The 18,820-nt window shown below is 34.2% G+C and overlaps 1 protein-coding gene across 1 annotated transcript in view; it reads left to right on the top strand.

The window, feature by feature from the left end:
• The window catches only part of LOC124371142 (atypical kinase COQ8B, mitochondrial-like), a gene marked incomplete at its 3' end in the record, with an annotated part of 72,459 nt that overhangs the window by 42,467 nt on the left and 11,172 nt on the right, over positions 1 to 18,820 (top strand). The window contains 2 exon segments of the mRNA XM_046829454.1: positions 6,363 to 6,487; positions 6,722 to 6,944. Of these exon segments, the coding sequence (XP_046685410.1) occupies positions 6,363 to 6,487; positions 6,722 to 6,944 (348 nt within the window).

Genomic DNA, 18,820 nt, shown 5'->3' with positions numbered 1-18,820 from the left:
ATTATGAGCGGGCGCTTAAATACTTCCCTTTCCAATCACCTTTGCAGGACATCCGTGGAGCTCTCTCATTGGTCCAGCTGTATCAAACCAGGAGAACAATACTCACAATAAGACAAGTTCTAATCAATTCAAGGCAGTCAACCTGCCTTCCTAACAATTTAAAACTACCAGTGCTAACTTGCCAAAGGATTACATGTTCGATTTTACCCTGACATTTCACAATCTAATCTAAAATTAAGTCCCAATATTTCGATCCCAAAATTGTTATTTAATTTAAGTTTTAATTAAAAAATAAATAAATGTAGCTTTAAAAACGCTACATTACTCCCCCTCCTTTACTTCTAAATACGGCCCTGAAGTTGATAAAAGAAATTTAACACCAATTAGCAATTTAAAAAAATGTTTTTAAAACGTACATCATTTAGTTACCCACCAATGTTTTTAGAACAGACAGAACAGTTAAACAAATAGAGATTGACCGTTATAAAAGGAATGTAGGTCAATAACTCGAGATAGCGAAGCCTATTCCCCTCACAATTCTAATTTTACTATCTACAACCGGTCAGTCTTTTCCAGTCCAAGGAATTTTGTCCTTTCCGGTCTCCTCCTGTCGACGTCTAGGTATGGACCGCAGCTCCCTCAGTCAGTGAGTGCTCGTCTTCACGGTCGTATGTATCGTCCCTTGGATCCGTCGTGTAGTGTAGGTCACCATCCCCGTTGTTGGAACCGCCGGTGGGCCGCGCGCGTGGTCCGCAGCGTGTGATCAGTGTTAGTGGAGTGTCAGTGCTGTTCCGTTTCTCACCTCCACAGCATTTCACATATAAACAGAACATTCTCTCTTACAATGACATAAGTCCCTTTTGTCACCATTTATGTCGGAATTTCAGAGCTTGTCTCGTTTCGTTTTCAAAAAATTTTAATTTTTATCCAACTCAAAGATTGCTCATTCTTTCCTTCATAAACTTTATTAAAATATTTAAGACCCTTTTTTTTTTAAATTACTAACACGTTATTTACATTGGATTACAAGGGGGGGGGGTTGACCTGAATTTCTTTCTCTCATTCATTCACTATAAACAAATAACAACATGAAATTGGACACACAAGAAGGAATGTTAGTACATCAATAATATAATGTCTTTATACTAATATCAGACAGTATAATGGTTGTAGACACTACTATTAAATACTAAATTTCTTAATTTTAAAGTCCTGAGGCCATGTAAATTATCCTCTTCATGTAAATATTTTATTTATATGTCATAAAAATCCCCTTTTTCTTTTAATACCTGAAAGAAAACACAAAACCTTGACTTGGCCTATGGTTACTCAATTATGACATTTTAATATGGGGATTTTTTTTTTAATTTTATGCTGAAAGAAAAAATTGTCCAATTGTTCTTAACTGTCCAAGTGTTCCAATAAAATTTCACTTAAGCGGGTCTCAAATCTTGTAAATGCACTCTTTTCAAAATTTTTAAGTCCTTGGTGTGCTGTATTATATAACTGTTCTCTGAGATAATAATCACAATCTTGTATGGTCCATCAAATTTCCTATCCAATTTATTTCTGTGTCCAGGTATTTTACAAAACACTTCATCATTAATTTTAAACTTTCTGTGGTTTCTATTATAGGGCCTTAACTTCGAATTTTTAATAAACTGTTTATTTAAATTTTCCAACGCCTCCGCATATTTTTGACATTTTTCCTTTGGCACTAAATTTTCAAAAATTGATTTCAAGTTCCACTTTAAATCCAACTCATTGTTAGGTTTAAAATTAAACATTAAAGAATATGCGCTATACCCAGTACTGTCATTCACACACGAGTTAACTGCTTGTTGAATTTTACTTAAATCAGAGTCCCAGTTCCTTTTGCAATCACTATACAAGCAAGTCAAAATTGAATTTAAGTTTCTTAAATATCTTTCAGATTTGTTACCCTGGGGGTTGTACGGGATTGTAGTGATTAATTTCACACCCCATTTGAAAAGATTGGCCCTTAATTCCTCGCTGTTGAATTTAGTAGCGTTTTCGCTCACAATAACTTCCGGCAAACCAAAGTTTTTTTTTTTTTAAATATTACTCTCTAAAGTTTACAACACCATACCTGAATTCACTTTCCTGAGAGGCACGACCCAATTGCACCTTGTGAAGTCGTCCACCATGATTAGGACGAATTCATCCCGTCTTGAAGTTCTAGGCAGAGGTCCAAACATATCCATGTAGAGTTCCTGTAGTGGATGTGCCGAAATGCCTGCATGCAGCTCACCACGGTCTCGCCAGTTGGTATGTTTACTCAAAACATGTTCTTAAAGTTTATCTACAGTGTTATCAGTAATAATTTATACACCACGGAACCACAGTTCATAAATTAATTCGTCCTTACTTAAAAAGTCCACTTTGAGAGCCATTTTAGGTTAAATAAATTTAACTTAACTATCACAACTTAACTAGACAACACAAGTTCTTGCCAAAGTTTTCTAACAAAGTTTATAACAGTTTGTATAAGTTTATTAAAAATTCACTGGATACTTTACCAGCAGAGTGGCGCAGTCAATATAACGACTTGGATTGTTGATCTTAATATTCCAGAGTATTAATATATAAATCACCAATAATACATCCAAGACGATATAAAATATATTTTTTTATTAGTAAAGATCCTAGTGAATATTAAGTACAATGTATTACTAAAATTGTTAACTATTAAATATTATCTGGTTTGTCTAAAATAAAAATCACAGTTCTAAATGAAAACAATGGATTTATTTTTAACTGGCAAATTAATAAGTTCAATGTTTCAGAATTTTTATCACTCTATTTTCCACAAAGAATTGACAAACCTTTTAGTAAATTTAAAAATTCCTTTGGCAAGAAATAAAAATATTAATCAAATTATCAAACTAAAAATCAGAGCTCTCTTCTAAAATAAAATAATAAAGTTTTAAAATAAAATGAAATACCACTTGGAAATAATTAAAATAAAAATGTTCACTTCTAAGTTCACTCAAAATACAAAATAAAATTTCAACTTCTCTTTACACTATTTGAACCTTAACTTTCAAGTCTCTGAAATTCAGATTACAACTCTCTCTCTAACAATTATAAAGTTCAATTAATTTTCAATTAATAATTCACAATAAACAGTTCCAGTTAAATATTAATAAATTACTACTTTTTCAAATCTCAATTAAAGTTATTAACAAAGTTCAATTTTAATTCACTTCTCTTGCAAGCATGAACCAAATGTAACTTGTATGATTCTATTATGCTCTATTGTTCTTCGAGAATAAGTTATTCAGATTGCTCTGTAGTTTCTATGAATTTAATTTTTTCCTCAAAATCACTCGCGGAAAAAAAATTTAAGAAATACGGTGCACTGCAATTAACTTTACTCACGAAAATAACCAAAAGAAGGGCGAAAATTATGAGCGGGCGCTTAAATACTTCCCTTTCCAATCACCTTTGCAGGACATCCGTGGAGCTCTCTCATTGGTCCAGCTGTATCAAACCAGGAGAACAATACTCACAATAAGACAAGTTCTAATCAATTCAAGGCAGTCAACCTGCCTTCCTAACAATTTAAAACTACCAGTGCTAACTTGCCAAAGGATTACATGTTCGATCTTACCCTGACATTTCACAATCTAATCTAAAATTAAGTCCCAATATTTCGATCCCAAAATTTTTATTTAATCTAAGTTTTAATTAAAAAATAAATCAATGTAGCTTTAAAAAACGCTACAAGTGCCATTGTGATAGTTTTATTTTTTTTTTTTTCGATAAATAAAATATGTAACTTGCGTACGACTGGAAATTTACTGCAGTCCAAAAGAATCATATACAACTCATTAAATTCACTTCCACTCTAATTTATTCAAGGTTCCACAGTTGAGTTTATGTTGTTGCACTGACCAAAAAAAAAAAACACATATAGTGAGTTTTGGAATCCAACTTAGATTTAAAAGTGTTTATTTGTGGTATGCAATGTTTTTTTTTTCTATTAGTAATATTGATTTTACCAAAATCAAGAAAATATGTGCATACATAAAGCTTTAAAAAGACTTCAGTACTTTAGTCAAAGTGTATCTACTTCCGTTGTTTTGAGTATGCTTCTGATATTAGGGGAAGAATGTGCTATCTCTTCGCTTTTTCTTTAACTACTGAAAATTGTTAAGAGAGACAAACAGTTTCGATAACCTTATATTAAAAACATTTACAGCTTTGTTTCTCATGTTGGGTCTTTGAACACCATATAAATACTTTTTTCAATGCATTAAATCAGGGGGTCTGCAATCTTTTTGTACTTATGGGCCATATCTTCAACATTACATGACTAAAAGGACTGCCAATATGCAGATGCGTCTGAAGTGTGGTGAGAGGGGGGGGGGAAGTTCAGCACGCTGGGTAAAAGTCATGCCGTTGTAAAAATTTACGCCACTCAACCAATCTGCTACCTGCCCTCTGGACTACTACAAGTTGAGGAACTTAGGTTTTTAGCCGTGACTACATCTTTGACTATGAGCACAGCTGTATGCCGCTTACTATAATTTGCATCTTTAATTTGTTATTATCCTGTTTTAGGGCTTATTTTAAATAAATAAAATTTTATTTATAAACATGTGCATGCATTAATAATGTGTAAATGAAGATTAATTCTAATTGGTATTAATATTGACGATATGTCAATTTAGTACAGGTGAAATATTAATTAAACAAGCATAATTTTATTTTGTTTCAAAAATTAAAATAAGAAATGATTAGATAAGGATTGTTGAAATTTTACAATTGTTTTTATGGGATGATTGGGCTTGCAGCTTAGACGCCAACTTTTTTATGTCAACCCTGTTGTTAGTGACACTTGTTCTTAAAAGTTGATGTAAATGTTCATCAGTAAACGTCGAGCGAGTCGCTGACATAATCTGCTTGTGTATTGAAAATAAAGGAAAACCTCTTAGTTTGGTTTCTAGGGAAAGTGCCTCAGTATTTAAAGAGACATGATTTTCAACATGGGGAGCAGTATTCTCTTCTAACTGGGGAAGCTTGTATGGCCAAAGTGGTGTTACTGAAAAAGAATTTAACGTTGCAACAAAATATTTATTTAAAGAAGGCAAGTGAGAGCTATACTGCTGTGCAAGCTAGTTATCGTGTTGCTGAAATAATAGTCAAGGGGGAAAGGGCGTACAGTTATGCAGTTTGTTAATACTTTGTAAAGGCTATTTTGTTGAAGAAATGTGCTCATACAGATAATCTATTAATGAAACTATGAAACGGCACCGCACTCGTGCACATCAAAGTCTCTCCGAACTGTAGTGACAGTGAGTCATCCTCACGCTGCTCTGATGCTAGACCGGTGCTCTTTGTTGCAATGTGCTGTAGTTGATTGAATTATAAATGTCTTAATGAGGCCCGCATAAACTTCAAAATTTCTACAAATTACTGTAAAAATTTATATTTCACCGGTTGTGGTGCCACATTATATTGGTTCACGGACCACAAACGGGCCGCGGGTTGCCGACCCCTGCATTAGATGATTTATTCGTCACTGGTGTAATCTAAATAAAAATTATTTGTCTTTGAAATCTGCATAACACTACTGATCAAGCACTCTATAATTTTTAAATACCTTCTAAAATTTTAATGTAAATAAATGTTTTTGCCACTTTGGTAAACTTCAGCTAAAAGTGTCAGTAGCTGTTCAGGGTTCCCGTAACTTTGAATAATGTGCTGTAAATATTAATGTTTCTCACTTTTTAAACCTTTCCTTGAACTTTTACAAATATTTTAAAACTAAAATTAGCTAAATCGATCCAGCCTTTCTCGAGTTTTAACGAAACTAACAAACATGATTTCATTTTTATACTTAGTGATTGACAACCTAATCACTAGTTAGTGTTATATCTTAGCAAGACCTTCTGAAGGTTATAGAAGCCTTCTGATTACTATGATTGATTGTATTAGTGTAAGGAATACATAAATGATTAATATCTTATCCATCACACGTAATTTTTTCTTAACACTGCACACCCTCCTAACTGTACTTGGCGTGTAGACTTCCTGAAACTGATGTCATTGCCTAACGGCTACCAATGTTGCACGTTAAATTTATATTCATAGACATATAAGTTAAATACATATGCATTGAGTTCCGATATTTATTGAGAGTAATTCTTATAGAAAATGGATATGTTGCATGATGTTACATTACATTTAAATTCTTCTTAGCTGTCTAGGTGCTACGTTTTAAAAATAAAACAAAGTTAGAGAATTTACACTGCAGTAGTTATCAAAATGTATTGCATTCATTACAAAACATTTGACTGCAATATTTTGCAATAAAAATTTATAAAATGTTGCAGGGGCTGCTTTGAAGATAGGTCAAATTTTAAGTATTCAAGACAATAATATAATTAGCCCTCAACTACAAAAGGCATTTGAGAGAGTTCGTCAATCAGCTGACTTTATGCCCAGTTGGCAAGTGGAGGTTTGTTTTTTCTATTTGTTAATGTTTAAACATTTAAGTCAATACAGTCATTGATTCAAGAGCTGAGGCTATTAAACAACTCTTGTGTATATACTTAGCACATAATACTATTGTGTTTGTAATAAATAATATTTTACTATGGGTATATTCAGTACAGCATTATGTTCTGAGTTGCATGAGGTTACTTACCATACCAAACCCCAAAAAAAACTTAAATATTCCTTAAATGTTTAGAAAGTAATGGTTCAAGAATTTGGTGAGGATTGGCGCAGCAGGCTGGCATCGTTTGAAATGAAACCCTTTGCTGCTGCCTCGATAGGTCAAGTTCACTCGGCCACTCTGCTCGATGGTACTGAGGTAGCAATGAAGATCCAGTATCCAGGTGTTGCTAAGGGTATTGAGAGTGACATAGACAACCTTGTAGGAATTCTCAAAGTTTGGAACATTTTTCCAGAAGGTAAAGTTTATCTTAGCACTGAATATTTTATGTGTTGTTTGAATATAATTCTATATATAACTAAAATAAAATGCATGTTATTTATATGCTGAATCCCTATAAAAATTACCACTTGTAGACTACAAGTAAAATTTATCTGAAACTGTTTTTTTTTGTTTGTAGTGACAAAAGATATACATTTTTGTGTGGTCTAAATATTGCTAGTTATATTATTGATGTACTACAAAAGCTAAGGTTTGATGTTTGTTTGTTTTCTTGTGTTGTAATGAACTCTAGTGCCTACTACAGTACTAGTTATGTTAACCCTTCGCACGCCACTAATGTATCAACATTCCTATAAGGCCAAGACATTTGACATGCTTATTTATTGATCAAAATAAAAAAGAACTATTTACAAATCTGTATATTTTTTCATTGTAAAATGTAAATCACCTGAAAAGTTTAATTATTTTACTTTAACCCTTTGAGTGCCACAGCGTTACTAATTTGGACAGTACAAAAACTGCATAAAGTGCCAGCGTCGCTAATTTTGACGTTTCTTATTCCGATAATATTTTGTGTAGTACAAGATTATTTTAGTCAAATATAAGCTGTATTCAATAGGTTCCAAACTATCGATAAATACGAGTTTTTTGTTGTTTCTCTAACATTTTATCTGTGAAACTTATGTTGTTTGGGTACTTATAAAGAGGCCACTATTTTTGGACGATTTTTCCTTATCAGGGACAACATAAATTACAGTATTATAAAGGACAGACTTTCTTTAACCTATTTGGAAATTAAAAAGTTATTACAACAGACAATGAAAACAAAAACTAAAAGAACAATGTTTTATTATTTGAAAATGTCAGGTCATTAGTGTGTCTATTATTGGAGACGATTTGGTAATAGGAAGTATGACTCATCGAGTATTTTTCGATTAATTATGGAAGAAGGAACTTATAATGAAGTTTATTTTGGTCCCTGATAAGGAAAACTCATCCAAAAATAATGGACTGTGATGATACCGAAGTACCTATGCGATGATTTTGTCTTGCAGTCAAGCGAGACATTCATTTAATAAATAAATGAAAGCGACGTAGTGGACGAGTACCATGTTGAGTTGCGTAACAGCCTTTCTCATTGTATACAGGGTCTGTATAATAAGTAACCGGACTGAGCCTGCCCCGCTCCGTCAAAGCGTCTGCTAACCGGTATCTGGTGCTGTAGTGGTGGTGGGGGGTCTAGTGAAAGGGAACCGGGCTGCAGCAGTTGCCTCCAAGCGCTTGGAGAGTTAGTATCGAGCGAGAGCGGAGTGCATGTTCAGTTACCCTGTCGGAGTGAAAATGGAGAGTACGATCGAGCAACATTTTAGCATTAAATTTTGTGTCAAACTCAAGAAAACTCTTCAAATGATTCAAGAGGCTTACGGTGAGGATGCTCTGTCCAGAACTCAGGTGTTTCAGTGGCACAAAAATTTCCGGGAGGGCCGCGATGACGTCCATGACAAACAGAGCGTCGGTCCTCCATCAACGAGTCACACGGACACAAATGTGCAAAAAGTGCATGATGTGTTGAACAGTGATCGTCGTCTGAGCATTCGGGCTATCGCAGATGAGGTCGGAATTGATAAGATGACCGTTCAAAAACATTATTAAGAACGATCTGGGCATGAGGAAGATCTGCGCGAAGCTGGTACCCAAACACCTGACTGGTGAGCAAAAGAATCGTCGTGTTGCTGTCGCTTCGGAAATCCTTGGTCGACTGCAAACCGAACTAGAGTTTTTCAACCACGTTATTACAGGAGACGAGACGTGGGTTTTTAAATACGATCCTGAGACGAAGCGGCAGAGTTCGGAGTGGCACACACCGGCGTTACCACGAACCGAAAAAAGCGCGCATGAGCAAATCGAAGGTGAAGTCGATGCTCATTGCTTTCTTTGACGTGAAAGGCATTGTTCACAAAGAGTTTGTGCCACCCGGTCAAACTGTAAACGGCCAGTACTACAGAGAGGTGCTCCGTCGACTAACCGCCCGGGTTCACCGAGTCCGTCCGGAGATTGCCGATTCGTGGATTCTCCATCACGACAATGCACCGTCGCACACCTGCTTGCTCGTCACCGAACAGTTGGCAAAACAGTCGAGGGCAACGTTGCCACAGCCTCCTTACAGCCCGGATATGGCACCACCGGACTTCTTTCTGTTCCCCAAGATCAAGAGACACCTTAAGGGGACGCGGTTCGGGACTCTGGAAAACGTTCAACGTGCTACGACGGAGGGCTCTAGACAACATCGAGGTTGCCGACTTCCAGGGAGCGTTCAGGGATTGGAAAATACGGTATCAGCGTGTTATCGACTCCAATGGGGACTACTTTGAAGATTTCTAAAGAAAAATTGTACATATTTTGCCAATAAAAAATTTCCTGAAGTCAGTCCGGTTACTTATTATACAGACCCTGTATGTGCCGATAACCAAGCATTTGAGTAAATACAAACTAAAATAGTAACTTATACAGTATTTTACCATATTTCTTTACAAAAGTAATGTAGTGATTTGAGTTGTGTCCAAGCGAAAAACGTGAATTTTCAGTGTAAATATATTAGGGTTATTATTTAGTAAATGTAAACTTTTATGTAAATATGTTAGTAAATATTTATCTTAACAAGAACAAATCATATCTACTAACTAATCATTATCATTTATCTATCATTTTATCATTTTTACTAATCATATTTATTTGTGTTATATTGATGTTGTATTAGATTTTTTTTGTGAAAACTGCTCTATTACTATGCATTTTCTAAACTCTGACAAATGTAGTACAATTTATAAAATGTTTGTACCGGGCAGCATTTTGTTTATACATATAATGCCATGTTTTTTTTAATTCTAGAATAATATATTATACATGGGTTATATTTAGAATTATATTGCCTTTATCATGGTATAAAGAAAAAAAATATTAAAAAATACCGTGTACTCTCAAATTAAGTTGAAACTTAACATTTTATAAAAAAGTAAAACACTTTATAAATACTAAAATTTTTATACTTTATAAATCAAATTTTGTATATAATGATATGTATCATATTTTGCATTTAATGAGAAAAAAAACAACAACAAAAGTATGTAAATCTGTTGGGTAGTTATTTTACAATAGCTTTTTTTCCCAAAAACAGCCCGGCACTTTATGCATATGCCTTGGGAAAATATCTGTGGCACTCAAAGAGTTAAACTAGTTAGACAAAGGGCACTCGCTTTCCCCTGCCGCAGAGTGAAGATTGTTTAAAAATACTTACTTGGCAACCGCGATAAGCACAGAGCGTGCACCAGGCATTCCAAAGGCCTTCAGTGAAATAAAACTTTCTGCAAGAAAAAAAAGTGCAATCAACCCCGATCGAGTTGATTTGTATTTTACCACTAAGTGCATTATTACTGGTCAAAGACTTTTAAATTAAACATCAATTGAAAGCCTATGAGTTGTTTTTAATGTTAATCCATTCTGGAAACTTGCCCGAGGGTCACTCGTGCTCTTTTTAGACGATAACGATCACGTATTTGTTTGTTTTTCCAGTAGATCACAGTTTTGTGCCCTCGTGCATCATTATAAGCAATTATCCCATTTCGATCAGTTATGTTTGTACATTGGAACCACAACTAATAGCTTGTTTTATTATTATTTACATTTTGCTATAAGCTCAACTTTCATCACTCCAATGTTCTGCTTACATTCCATGTATTGTATTCTAAATGAAATGAAAAATGACTTTATTAGAGGCGAAGTTAGGACTATAAAGTCCTCTCTACCACTTGACCTCATAAAAAAAATGTTTAAATGTGAAAAATGTTAGTTTGTTAAATGTTTAGTGTTTAACTGTTTATAGTTGTTGAATGAGTTTTCAATTCTTCTGCTACCTCATGGAACAAGACAATTTGCATACTTCAGAAGTAGACAAAACTTGGACAGTGATATTGCCATATCAAAGATACTCAAAGACTAACACAAAAGTGATTTATAAAATGTAAATGAATGGTCATTGTATGTAAATAGTTTATTTTAATTATCATTTTAATAACAAAAATTGAATTAAACAAACAGGTTTATCTCATCTCCCAGACAACTAATTCAGGAGCTTGTCATAAAATCATCAAAAAGGTAAAAAATGTAAGTGAATTTCGATTTTTTGTTATGCTTTATAATTAAGTAATCCAATAAAAACTGGTCTCCATATTATATTATTACAACTAATATTGCGATCTAAAACATAGTTATTTACCATTTCTAAGGCTAATTATCAGACACATCCTTATTTATTTTATTTATATCCAATTCTTTATGAACATCTATAAAATAATCATTTTAAAATCAAGACTCTATTAAAATATCTTGATTTCCTTTTGTTTTGTTTGACTCAGTTTTAATATTTCAAGCAGCCTTACATTTATTGATGGGATTTTGTCATATAGTTATTATTTGCTATTTTCTTAGCATGAGTTATTCTCCTCATGTATTCTTTTAGTCTGTAAATAATCATTTCTATATTAAATTTCATTTTTTATATTTATATTATTCGTAAAACCTATCATATAATTTGCAGCTTTCTTCAAAAGAATTTGTCAATATTAAATTTAAAAAGTCGTATGCATCTTCTATACATGAAAACTTACTAAGCTGCATCCAGTTTATTTGTGATATATTTTCCCTCCAATTTAAAATTGCTCTAGTACTTACATCTCTTATACTTTTAGTTATCTTACAGCTATCATCAATTACAAATGCTTTATGAAACCTAACAAATACTTCTGCATGATTGGATATATGAGGGTCTATTACACGGCAGTCCAGGTGATTTCTAGCAAAGTTTCAAATAAAATCATTTATTGTCAAGATGTAATGTACATACATATAACAACGTGAAATAACTAGTCTAAAATAGTCTATTCCAAATTGTCTCTTAATACAGTATAAAAATCATTAACACTGTACAGGCAAGATTTGAGTAACAATGTTTTACAGAGTTCTTAAAATTAGTTCTACTTAATTCTTTTATATCTGAAGGCAATGCATTGTAACAGCTTAATTCCTAGATACTTGAAACTAGATTGGGTGCTTGAAAAATTACATTTTGTTATTACTAGATTATTTCTATTACATGTATAGTAACTATGGATATTACTCAGTGGCGGTTTTTCCATTTGAGCACGTGAGCCCCCTAGGGTAAAAATATAATTAAAATACTTTCTTATTGAATCCACAACATAAATAACATTCAGTTAATACGGAGTAAACGAATTATTAACAACAATGACGTGTTAAACGCGAAGCGAATCAAGCAGAGACGCGCGGACAGTGCAGGTGCGGTGAGCTGCCTGGCATCTAAGCGGGGATAGGCGAGGGGCATGCGGGGGGAAGCGGTGGGAGGAGGGTCTCATATAACAACGTGGGTGCACGAGCCAGTAGTGCGACGGCTAGTCGCAGCTGATGTATACATAACCTCGTTTCGTTGCTTCTCCGCTGTGTGAATATCGTAATGACCTCTGTTTGTGAATATTGTGTCTCTTTTGTGTTGTGTTTTTGTTACAGAGATTTGTATGTGAGTGTTTTGTAATATTTTATTATTCATTTGATTATTATGGCAGTGACAGTAACTGAACTTCAAGAACTTAGGTTTTCTAACTTATCTCTCGAAAGAAAGGTTGAAATTAAAGTAAGTGGAAAATCGACCCCCCAACTTAACATTGTTCACATAACCAAAGGTAAGAATAGAGACTTTAAGAGGGAATTCAATCAAAACGTATATACCAGAACCCCGTGGATTTGTGGATGTGAACAAAGCAATAGATTTTATTGCTTCCCCTGTTTACTTTTTTTGAAGCAAACTGGTGAATCTAACTGGGTAAAATATGAGGTTGCTGATCTTTCCCATTTGCAATCAAAAATCAGAAAACAATGTTCTCAGTCACACTTAAACTCAGTTTTGGAATTTAATATTTTGGGCAAGTTAGACATTCGACAGCAGCTAGACTGTGTTTACAGGGAAAATATTAAAAAGCACAACAAACAGGTTACTAAAAATCGTTATGTGCTTTCCAAACTAATTGATTGTATTAATTTTTTGTGGGGCGTTTGAGTTAGCACTCAGAGGCCATCGTGAGCAAGATGATTCTTAAAATCCTGGCGTTTTTAGGGGACTAGTAAATTTCTCAGCAGAATTTGATGCTTCATTGAAAGAACATCTGGACAATGCAACAGTGTTTAAAGGTACATCTAAAAGTATCCAAAACGAATTGCTTGATTGCATGCTTGCCGTTTGCCAGGACAACATAAAACAAGAGATAAAAACTACTAGGTTTTTATCGTTGATCGCTGATGAAACTACTGACATTTCATCAACATTTCAATTAGTCATAGTTTTCCGCTATGTCTTGCCTGATGGCCAACCTGTAGAACGATTTTGGCAGTTTGTTCAACCCACTGGTCACGATGCTGACTCAATAGCTAGATGTATTAAAAGTGCAATACAAAGTGTTGTAGACGATCCAAGCAAACTTATATCACAAAGCTATGATGGCTCTAGTGTAATGAGTGGACATCATGCAGGGGTACAGTCTCTTGTTAAGCAAATGTATCCCAACGCATTTTATGTTCATTGCTATGCACACCAACTGAATTTGGTAGTTGGACAGGCTACAAGCCAAAACCAACAAGTGAGAATTCTTTTTTCAAATTTGAGTGATTTGACCAACTTCTTTAGCAATTCTCCACAAAGAGTTGCAGTTTTAGACACAATAGTTGGCAGAAGAATCCCTCGTGCTTCCGCAACTAGATAGAACTTCAAGAGCCGTACAGTCAACACTGTGTATGAATACAGAGAAGATTTAATTGCTTGCATGGAGGAAATAGAGGCCTCATCACATCAAGCAATCACTATCACCAAAGCAGGGTCAATCAGACGTATGTTAGAGGATCCCAACTTTATATTTTGGCTCGCAGTGTTCCATAAAATCATGCCCCATGTTGACATTTTGTATAATCAACTACAGCTTACATACACCGATGCTGTGCGAACAAAGAAAAATGTTGAAACATTTATTGAATGCGTTGAAAAAGAAAGGCAAAACATGGATAGTGTCAAAATTGATGTTGATCAACTACCTATGCCTGTGAAAAGAGCCCGACGTGATGAAAAATATTCATGTGACGAGGACAATTGCTGTAAAAGAGGTGTGTAATGTTATTTCCTATCAAATAAAAGAGAGATACTCTTTTTTGACACACCATTCAGCAGTTTCTCTTGTTTGATTCAAAAAAGTTCACGCACTATGAGAAAACGTTTCCCATTCAACTTTTGGAAGAAACAGTGCAGGTGTATTCATTTTTAGACAAAGAACGATTGAGAACAGAACTTTCAGTGATCTACAAACGAAAAGATTTTCAAGTCATGAACGGGACTGTGCTGTTGTTACAGTTCGTTATTGAGAATGGCTTACAGACTTCATTTTCAGAAACTCGCAAACTTTTGACCATTGTTTCTACCATCCCTATGACTACTGCGGAGGGCGGAACGGTGCTTTTCGACCTTAAAACGCATCAAGACATTTTTGAGAAGTACCATGGGGCAAGAAAGACTAACAGCATTGGCTATGTTCTCTGTGGAAAAGGGTATGATCAGGAGTATACCTAACTTTAATGAGCGTGTAATTGATGTTTTTGCTAGGCAAAAAGAAAGAAGGATGGACTTCAACTTTAAAAACTGTACATGAACTAATCATCTTACAAAGAGTGTTTTTGGAGGAGAAAAACTGTGTATAAAATGCTGAACTATGATTTCATGAAACATTTAGTTAATTTTCAATTAGCCTAGTTAACCTATTTTCAAAGTTACTTATAATCTTACATTTTTCTTTGTATCAATAAAAATAAGATTGTATTCACATTCTCTTTCTTTTATTTGCATTTTCATAAACATTTTGTTAGCCAAATAAACCAATAAATCAGTTATATTTGCTAATTACTTTCTGGGCTATAAGCAATTATTAAAATGCAAGTAGTCAAATATCGTTGCAAATTTTAAGGAGTTTCTTTTTACGAATTATTCATTCCACAGCACGAAATAACTCACAGTCTTGTACACCTTTTACAAACAAATCAATTTGGTGTTATAAAGAGCCTAAAAGGACTGAAATATTTTGTTTACTATTATATTGAGACGGTAACTATGTTGGCGACGTAAGTTAATTATCTAATCCTACTGTTATTTTCTTGTGTGCACCCCCATGACCACTTATCAGGAGCCGCCACTGATATTACTATGGTTAGAGAGGTAGTTAAAATTATCTTTTACATACAAGAGCACATATAATATATAAATAGAAGGCAGTGTTAAAATATTAAGTTTTATAAAAAGAGGTTTACTGTGTTCCCGGTTTCCTACATTACATAGCAGCCTTACTGACCTTTTTTGTAGAATGAATAGCTTGCTTGCAGCTTGTGAGTAACCCCATAAAATAATCCCATAGGTTAGAAAAACTGTGGACATAAGTATAGTATATATGCAGCTGAAGGTCTGAGGAAATAACACCCTTTAGAGATCTAATTAAGAAAATGCCCCGAGCAATCTTTGAAGCAGCATAATCTATGTGAGCTTGCCATTTAAGATTAGATTGGATGTGTACTCCAAGAAACTTGAGACCGAAATCATTTTTCACTGGGCCTATGAGCTAGTGTTATTTGTAAATCATGAATTTTTTTGTTATTAACGCATAACTTGTTAGCTGCACACCAATCGTTTATAATCAAAGTATTAGAACCAACAATACTTTTACATTCAACATCTGATTTAGAACTGACTGTAAGCCCCAAGTCATCAACAAATAAATAAGTGCTTGTACACCGCTCTCGCCAAGATTAGAAGGCAAGTCATTTATATATGCAATAAATAGAGTTGGGCCTAAAATGGAGCCTTGTGGAACTCCATAATTAACAGAGATAGTTTCAGAAATATAACCATTTAAATAAAGATATTGACTCCTATTGGAGAGATATGAGTTGAAAAAATTTACAGCAAGTTGACTGAAACCATAGTAGCTCAACTTACTTATTAGGATCCTATGGTCAACCGTGTCAAAGGCATTTGAAAGGTCATACAATCTAAAATCAACAGTATTTTTCAGTTCCAAACGCAAAACAGTCATTTACAAAAGACTGAACTGCATCAGTAGTGTTCCGTTTGGCCCGAAACCCAAACTGACAGTTACTAATTAACCCATTAGTTTCCAGATAATAAACTACTTGCTTGTGAACTAGGCGTCCCAAAACCTTTGACTCAACTGGAATTATCGAAATTGGTCTATAGTTACAGATTTGATCTCTAGGCCCCTTCTTATGTACAGGAATAACTTTATTAACTTTCAATACATCAGGAAAAATGCCAGACTTAATACATTCATTAATAGGTAAGTTGATACTTCACAAATATAGGCAGCACATAATTTCAAGATTGGAGCATTTACACCAAAACAGTCTAAGCATGTACTGTTATTTAAACTAATTATAGCTGCATAGACATCTTCGACTTTAAATTCCATAAAATCAACTTATGGAAGGGTCAAGTTGGAATACCTGTTAAGATAAAAAGAAAATGTATTATCACTAGTGGGGATATTATTACATGTACCTTCAACTGAACACACAAAATAATCATTAAAACTATTGGGTTCCAGTGTCACAGAAGAATTCACTGATTTACTATTAGGTCTGGCTGTTTGATTTATTAAACCCCAAGCAGCTCTACTCTTATTTACAGCTTTGTCAATTACACCATTATTATAATTAAATTTGGCCTTTTGAATTTCATTCTTATACACTATTTTAAGTTTCTTGTTGGTATTATTAATTATATAATGTAGCTTATCTAATTCATATTTTATTTTAACTAGGCTATCATGGTACCAGGAAACATTAATATTCTTACTTTTAAGTTTTTTAGTCTTAAGAGGCATAGAACAGTTTAGTGACCACATAAACAGATCCAGAAAGAGCTTGAACTTAGAATTTATATCAGATTCTAAACGGTATACATAATTCCAATTTATAAGGTTATATGATAAAAAAAGTGAAGTACCAATGGAACAAATGGGTCTAATTATTGACTTTTCTGAGACAGTCTGTGTTATTTTATACTCCAAAAACGCCTCAAAGAGGATGGCCAGATGATCGGAAGCAGCTGTGTGAATTACTGAAGAGTGTACTCTGTCTGGGTGAACAGTAGTCAGTAGATTGTCAATACAGCTACCCATGGTTTCACCAGCACCAAGCTACTGTCTATTTCTGAGACAGTAATATTAAGTCCAAAGCTATTGATCAAGTTTGTGGAGTTCTTTGGTTTCCACATGGTTACTGAGAAAGTTTACATTAAAATCACCAGCAATAATTAGGTTCATTTTGTTGCCATTCAGAAAGGAAAAAATATCATGGAGTTTATCATAAAATAGACAAAAGCTATTTGCTGGAGATCTATAAAAAGCTACCACTACTGTGTTGAAAGTGGGCAATACAATCGCTGCTAACTCACAAGTAAGTTCTTCCAAGAAACAAGATAATTTGTCAAATTTTATGACTTCAGTACCACTTTTAACACAAATAAATCACTCTCTGGCAAAGAAATCAGCAATTTTATATCCAAGTATCACCAAGTTCTTCATGTCTGATGAGGATGACCAGTGTTCCGCAATACAAAGTACATAAGTCCTGTATTGGTTATTTAGAATGTCAATAAAAGGAAGCTTGTTGGAAATACTGCAAACATTCCAAAATAATAGTTTAAAATTAGGTCTGTAATTTATAACATTACTAGGTAACCTAGGTAGATAGTGTTGAATTTTATTTCGGAACTTGTTTGCACTGGCTGAAGCTTCAAAACTAAGCTGTTGAGTCATTTCTGTATTAAAGGGGTCAAAACTTCCCAGTTTAAAGAACTGGATTCAATATCAACACGGGAAAACTCACTCTGAGATTTCTGTTTCGTCACTACACCTTCCAGTGGCTCTGAGCTTGGAGTAAGGACAGTGACACAGGTCATCTCGGTGGAGTCAGATACATAACCATGAGAGCAGTAGGTGCTCTACACAACCTTTACTTTCATTTTGTGTTGAAGGTGATTTCAACTCTGTCACCGCAGTGTTGCATGCACTTCTGGTCAACGGGACTTGAGGCTTAGTGCTTTCATGTAGTACTTTGTAAATACTTCTAGCTAGCCATTGTTTCCCCCTGTAATTTAAATGTAAACCGTGCTGAGTGTGCAATTGTCTGTTAGCTGTACTAATTTTCACCAAAGACACTAGAATATGTTTTACTCAAAGCCTCCAGTGATTCGTTAGATGATTTAATTTCTTGGTTTATGCAGGACCAATCTTTTAAGTCATATCTAATAGGAAAATCAACTAAGACTATTCTGTTTTTATTATATTTATTTAAAGTATCATTGATCAAAGTTATTGATTTCACAGCTTCATTATGAGCTATGTCATTAGACCCACATGCAATAACAAGAGCATCCTCAGAACCCAGGTCCTCTCCCATCAATGTTTCTGTAGTTTAATACTTACCCAGCCAAAACCTCCAGGCCTCACAAAACCAACTGATTCAAATGAATTTTGACATTTGTTCAAATGAAAAGCTAAGTCCAACCATGACTGTCAGCACACATGAGCATTTTAGGCTTATTTTTAGTTTCTGTCCTTTTATGACTATAGAGAGTTATTTCTTTTATTTCAGAGAATTCTTTAGTTTCTTGCTTCCCCAAGTTGGAAGCTTGTCTCAATTTAGAGTTAAGTGGGTGAGTACTAGGTTTATCAGTAAAATCCTCTATTTCAGAGTCGTCAGATGCACAGTCAT

Source organism: Homalodisca vitripennis, unplaced genomic scaffold, assembly GCF_021130785.1.
Source record: "Homalodisca vitripennis isolate AUS2020 unplaced genomic scaffold, UT_GWSS_2.1 ScUCBcl_989;HRSCAF=4025, whole genome shotgun sequence".
Classification (NCBI taxonomy): domain Eukaryota; kingdom Metazoa; phylum Arthropoda; class Insecta; order Hemiptera; family Cicadellidae; genus Homalodisca; species Homalodisca vitripennis.
Note: the sequence above shows the minus strand (reverse complement) of the source record. Positions and strands in the feature narration are given on the sequence as shown.